This window comes from Rhododendron vialii, chromosome 11a, assembly GCF_030253575.1.
Source record: "Rhododendron vialii isolate Sample 1 chromosome 11a, ASM3025357v1".
NCBI lineage: Eukaryota > Viridiplantae > Streptophyta > Magnoliopsida > Ericales > Ericaceae > Rhododendron > Rhododendron vialii.
The window spans coordinates 22,993,061-22,999,734 of NC_080567.1; the positions used below are offsets into that span (position 1 = coordinate 22,993,061).

Genomic DNA, 6,674 nt, shown 5'->3' on the forward strand with positions numbered 1-6,674 from the left:
GAAGCTTATGGCCGTTACGTACGCGAGCCGACACATGATGGATGTTAAGATCATTGACGAAAAATGGGTAGGGCTAGGAAGAACCAAGTTACTCAAATTTGAGCTTGTTCTAGATCAATAAATGCTCATTCAAGATCGATTGTGTTCCATAAACCAAGCTTGAATGATTTTTAAAGCTCTTTAAGTTTTCAAATCAAATTTGAACAATTTATTTCTCAAATCATTCGGCTTGTGATGTTTAACAATTTCAAGCTGCTCAGGAATGGCTCGTGTTCGGCTTATTAAAGCTCGTTTGAAATTAGCTCCCTTAATGAATAAGCTAAGTTATGATCATATGTTTTTTTAGCCTGTTAAATTATCAAACCAAGTTTGATCAATCAGCTAATTGGCTTGTTCCACCTATTTAACAGCCTCATTGGTAGTTGCCAAAGACTAGATTTTCCCATAACTAAAACCTATGAGCTCTTAGCTCAGTTGGTACGCCTCCCTCATTGGAGGCATGGTTCAAGGCCCGCGAGGAGCAGTTTGGGGTGTAGGGCTTTGGACAACTTCTGAACTTCTAGTAAACTAACATACTAGCATCCCACTAACCCCTCGCTGATGTTATACAATATTGGGGGGGAAAAAAACTTGGGTAAAATGGAATGGAAATATAGTTTCTGATTTCTCACTTTGGCCCTTTATCTATTATTTCAATTTGGCCCTTACAATTTCAACTTTTTCAATCTATGCCCAGTAAAAAGAAAAGGAAATAAGCATGTACTGGTAGCTGTTAAAATGCCCTGGGAAAAGGGTTTAACCTTGTACAAGGACGTGGGTTCCACCTCAGCTGCAGCCTGCATGTGCTCCATGGCATTTCCCATACTATGTGTAACACACTCTAAAATGCTACTACTACTTTAGACAAGCTACCTAAATGTGAAAAGAGAAAGGGTAGCCTTGTCTTTTTGGTATGGCTAAATTCGAAAATGGAAAAATTGGAATTGAAAAAGCTCCTTTTTGTAGATTATCTGTTTTGCTTTAGAAACAAGAAATTGAAAAATGGATTTTACCCAAAATCTATTTTCCCTCTTCCTACCAAACACCCAAAATCCAAAAATGGGAATTAGAAAATGCAAAACCAGGCCATCCAAACACCCCCTTAGTACATCTTTTATTGAGAGTTTGGTAGGTCATTTGATTAAAGAATCAAAAGATAGTACGTCTATCACATTTTTTTATTGCCATGGTAGTGCACATCTCATTCTTTAGATTCCGACTAAACATAGGGCTAGATTTGATGATATTGACGTGTGGAATTTCATGTCAAAAAATAAAAATAAAAAACGTGTGGAATTGGGCCCCTTGGTGTGGTAGTTTAACCATGCACCACTGACAGTGATAATTCTTGAACATCTCATCTCAAATAGAAAACGGTGAAAAACCCATGAAGCGCCTTAAACAAAATGAAAAGTCTACGCTCATCGCTCACTTTTTACCCTTCCTTTGGCGTTCTCAATTTTATCATCAAAAATGTTTTGGATGGTTCAATTTTTTTAAAACAATTTCGAATCCGAATTATTAATTGCTGAGACAGACGATAAGATTGAGAGAGCAGTAAAAAAAAACAGTAAAACCGTACAGTGAACGTGGCACCACAAAATAGATTGCCAGACAAAGGACAGGAACCCAGAAAAGAAAAGGACGAAAACTGATAGAACTGAAAATAATTTAATTGATAGGACCGGTCCATAATAATTCACATAATGCACGGGTGTGTGCGGGTGCGGAAGCGGGAGCATGAAAGCGTTTTTCATAAACCACCCGAACAACTAAAATTCACGAGTGCGAGGATTGAGAGCGTGGACGCAGATCGATAATTGAAAGCGGCAACGGAGACCATTTTGAAAGATTACGTGACCGAGGGTGGGTTCATGTTACCGGCCCACTGGGCCATCCTGTGTCAAAGTCTCCGAACCACGTGTCAATAAAGTTTTTAATCTGCCGACACCGAAGATGCCGAACACGAATACGGGAGGGAGAGGTGTTTTCTTTTGTGTGAATGTGACGATGATAATGGGCCCAAATGAGGTTGTGGTAATGGGCTGGGCTCATAGTATTCTATCATCTATCGTATCCCCGGCAGCTTTATCGGGCTGGAAACCTACGTAATCCGGACGAGCCCAGTTCAGGCCCAATAAGAAAGTCAGTGTGTTTGCTTAGTGAAGAGTCCATTTATCTTTAAGAAGATATGAATATATGTACGTAAACAATAAAAATTTTAGGAATAATATACACAACTAAAATGTTGTCTATCAATCAATAATTTAATCCAATTTTCAAAGGCAAGGGTTTCCCTAATCTTCTAAGGAGGCTTTGCTCTTGTTGCTGCAGTTCATTTTGTGTGGCAAGAGAGGAATCGTCGAATTTTTCGAGACATTTGAAAGCCTCCTTCAGTTGTTATTGGGCACGTCAATTTTGAAGTCCGGTAAAGGACTTTCCTAATCAGTAATGTGAAACCTACGTCATTATCCTCTCAACTCTGCCAGAATCGGCACATTTCTCTCTAGTTGTTTCTATTGAATATGCTTTAGTTTTTTCGGTTGTGCTCTGTCCTTGTATGGGCTCATACCTTTGATTCTTTGTCTCTCTTGAGAATCTTTTCTTCTGGTTACTAATAAAATGGTTAATTACCCACACACACAAAAAATCCAGATGAATATAATTTGATAGATTACTAATTCATGAGCAAAATTATACTTTGGAGAAAAAAATGTGAGACTTTTTTTTAATCCTTTTTTCTAATGAGAAAATTTCCGGTGTGGGGTTGGGTTCTCTAATGCCCTTTGCAGGCACGAAGGCATATATAAGATTTGGGTGTTGGGACAAGATGGTCAATACCACCTCCAATCTATCCCGTTGGTCATTCCTAATTGTAAAAGTTTTGTTCAGTATACTTGATGATTAGAAAATATAGAAATTGTAAAATTCATGATTTTGTAGCACAATTTTATTTATTTACCATTTTTGTCAGTATTTATTTACTTAAAAAGTGAAGAAATATTACCCAATCTCTCATACATAGACCTACTTCGATGAACTAATCCGCGCTCAATTTTAAAAAGCTTTACCATTTTAGGTACCTCAAGTGTTATTCAAACAAATACTTATCGGGAAAAAACTCAGTGCGTGTGCTATAGGTGGAATAACGTTAATCTCACTTTTTAAATGAATGTGTCATAGGTGGAATAACGTTAACCTCACTTTTTAACGTTAACCTTACTTTTTAAATGAATGAAGAATTTGCAAATTTAATTTCGTCTTGACCCTTGATCATAATTATTCGGCAAATTTAATTTCATCTTGACCCTTGATCATAATTAATTCGGCACCATTCAAAACCCCAAATCGCATAACGAACCTGCTAATATGAAAAACCACCGAAATACATTACTATATATACATTGTTACTGCCAACAAACACTATTGAAATTTCAGGTAACCCGTCCCAAAATATCATTGTATACACCAACGAAAAAACTAAAAGCTCTGTACATTAATCTGCGTCCTATCTACGTTGTATGCCAACATAGGCAGAGACATCTACATAGTACTAACACTTTCCATCACCGGAACCACAATTTTCATATCCTATCCATCTAAACGCCCCTCACACGTGCACCCTCACAGACCCTTCCAGATCTCCTGTGACGCGTGCGGCGGGCATATCCAATAACGCGACGCACCGACTTAACAATGTGTCGTCGGTCCCTAGACGCTTCAGAATCCGACCCCACGAATTTCACGAACCCAGGCACCCTTTAGTGAGCCCTCCACTATAGGTGTGTAGCTCACGATCAACCCGGAGTCCGAAAGGGGCCAACATGATCAAAACGGCTTTTGGAGGTACATGAACATGTCCTGCAACGGCGAGGTGAAGGTGCTGTCCATAGTGGCATCGACGTAATTAAAGGGGAAATCGAGCCCTCGCTCCCACTCGATCATCTTCGTCGGCTCGCTCTGGACCTCGCGCTCGCACGCGAACTCCGGCGACAACACGTGCTCCGAGCAGCTCGAGTCCGTGTGCAGCCTCGGCACCGAGTCCGACGTGTCCAGGTACGCCAGCTCGTTGAACATCCCCGCCGCCGCGGACTGCGGCGCCGGCGGGAGCGCGCTGCCGCCGTGGGGCTGGATCACCGGCTTCTGCTCGAACGCTTCGGGCGAGCCGGTCAGGCCCTGGCCGACGGCGGCGGCGTTCTGCTTCTCGATACTGCCTTTCTTGTTGTATATGCGGCACAAGACCCAATCATCAAGCTGCAAAATCACAACCGTCCATCAGTCAATAAAACCATTCGTGGAATTACAACCGTTAGATCATACGATAAAATTGACAGATTACGTAATCAATTACGACCACACGGTCATTATCATGCACCGCTGTACTAGTCTTATTTACTGTAATTTCTCTGTTTGGTCTAACGTCATTTATTAGAGATAAGAAGGAATAATTTTCCATAACCGGAAAGTCATTAAGAGAAATTTATTCATTTCGAGCAACCTTTCCTGGACACGTGTCCCCCCATATCCGGACGGAAAAAAATAAGGGCCTCCGATAACTTTTAATCAGGCCCACATTTTCGTCACCTCGTAACTTAAACCTTTTTATTTAGGGGCTACCGGTTCGATGAGAAGCAATAAATGACAAACGGTCGATCTCCGAGTGAATTAAGCGATTCATCATCGATAATGTGATTAGTCTATTGAGGATGATGTGTATACCACACATGCCCATATAAATTAAACCTAAACAGACATGACTAATTTGCCCCTCCAGTATGATTCCATTCATGAGAATATACAATGGTATTTTGGTCACAAAAGGATTGCTTGATAAATATCCCAACAATCTTACATTAGTTGTCATTTTTGAAATTATGTACGATTTTTTTTTTCTTTCCCTCTTATCTGGACAAACAATTTGGAGCGGCCAATAAATTTCCCAGTACACCCCCATTATTATCCCCCAGGAATTGGTACATTTTTAACCCTCAAAAATAAAATTTTCGTGAAATTTGGTTTTTTACCCTCAAATTGTTGCTCTTCTTACGGGCTGATCGGTCCACATCTGCCAGCCTATACTCGTGCATGATCCAATTGGTTTTCTCTCCCTTGGGTGCTTTTCCGGCGTAAAACACCAGGGCCTTCTTAATCCCGACGGGCTTCGGAACCCCGATGGGCTTGTCCGCCCCGGTCGCCTTCCAATACCCCCTACCCGCTGCACGGTTCGGCCTCGAACCGTTGGGGTATTTCCTGTCCCTAGGTGAAAAGAAGTACCACTCCTTCTCCCCGTACAAGGCCAAACCTGTAAATTCACAAAGAAATAAATCCATTAGCCCAAAAACGAAAATCAGAAAATCCAAATTAAAACAATCAAAATAGACGTTCATTCCTCATGAATTTTGGTCCACTATGAAAAATCGTGCAATTTCCAGATCTAAAAATATATATTTCGGTGCATTAGTTTTTTAAAAATCTTTCAAACGGATTTATAGACTCAAATCATTATTCTTTATTTACCAAAGAAATTTTAACAGTTATTTTTTAGGTCAAATTTCATAGTAATGAATTAAAACTTCGGGATTGCCTCCGTCACATTTTGCTTGCTTGTTATAAAAAATCTAACTATTAGATAGGTCAAACTCAAAAGTACAAATTTCCACAACTAACCCACAAATAAAATCGAAAGGGTAAAATTGGAAGTTTTGCCAGCAAAATTTCCCAAACCAACTCAAAATGAAAACACAAGCAATAAAACAAACAAAATGGAACGGATGGAGAGAGAAAAATTACCCGGAAGGTCCCAAGGGTCATACTTGTAGAGATCAATCTCAGTAATGATGGGGACGGCAATCGGCTGCGACGCGCATTTCCGGCAGAGGTAGTGCGTGACGAGCTCGTCGTCCGTCGGGTGGAACCTGAAACCCGGGGGCAATTGCAAGTCCGACGACATTTTCTCTCTCTCTCTCTTGAAAACTCTCCCTCTCTATCTGTGTGTGAGAAGGTGAAAGAGGGGGTTTGGAAAAAGGAATTGAAACTTGGAAATCAAGGGAGAGGGGGGAATATATAGGGGAGGAGAGAGAGAGAGGAGGCACGTATGGGATATGAGCCGGTGGTTTCTAGAAAACACGTGGGGGATAGGGTTGGTTCGGGGCGTGGGCCTGGCGGAGGTGACCGGACACGTGTAGTTGCTGCAAGTGAGGTGTGTGCGTGTCGGTACCCCACATCGGGGTTTGATTATGTCACTGCTTACGTTATCTCTCTTGGACACACATGGTGGTGAGCTGGCGCTGTGGCGGGCCCCACCTCGTCGGCACCCGAGCTGACCGTCGTGTTTTTTCTCGTTTATTTAGTATAACAATTCCAATAAATATAACACGGAGTATTCTCTTTTAAAAAAATAGAAAAATATTTGGCCTCGTCCTCTCATTTGATAACTGTGTTAGATATGATAAGATTCATAAAGAGATAGAATTAGAATGAGATTCGTAAAGAGATGAGATTAAGGGTGTGATTCGTAAGAAAATGAGATAAAAAATATCACATTTGTTTCGCACATATAGAATATGATTGAAATAATCAAGTTCCAACATTGCCTTATGGGCAAGGAAGTTATTTTGTAGCCAAAGCTTGGAAAA

The 6,674-nt window shown here is 40.8% G+C and overlaps 1 protein-coding gene across 1 annotated transcript; it reads right to left on the reverse strand.

The window, feature by feature from the left end:
* Positions 1–3,373: 3,373 nt before the first annotated feature.
* On the reverse strand, positions 3,374–6,075 carry LOC131307298 (NAC domain-containing protein 2-like). Its single transcript, XM_058333720.1, has 3 exons — positions 5,830–6,075; positions 5,064–5,341; positions 3,374–4,293 (listed from the first exon to the last, which is right to left on the reverse strand). The coding sequence occupies exons 1-3, from the start codon at positions 5,987–5,989 to the stop codon at positions 3,868–3,870; spliced, it is 864 nt and encodes a 287-aa protein (XP_058189703.1). The 5' UTR covers positions 5,990–6,075; the 3' UTR covers positions 3,374–3,867.
* Between the last annotated feature and the right edge of the window lie 599 nt (positions 6,076–6,674).

Coding starts and splice junctions, on each gene's coding strand:
- LOC131307298 (XM_058333720.1), bottom strand. CDS start 5,989: ATGTCGTCGGACTTGCAATTGCCCCCGGGTTTCAGGTTCCACCCGACG. Junction 5,342..5,829: donor TGACCCTTGGGACCTTCCGG/GTAATTTTTCTC, acceptor GTGAATTTACAG/GTTTGGCCTTGTACGGGGAG. Junction 4,294..5,063: donor AGAAGAGCAACAATTTGAGG/GTAAAAAACCAA, acceptor GTGATTTTGCAG/CTTGATGATTGGGTCTTGTG.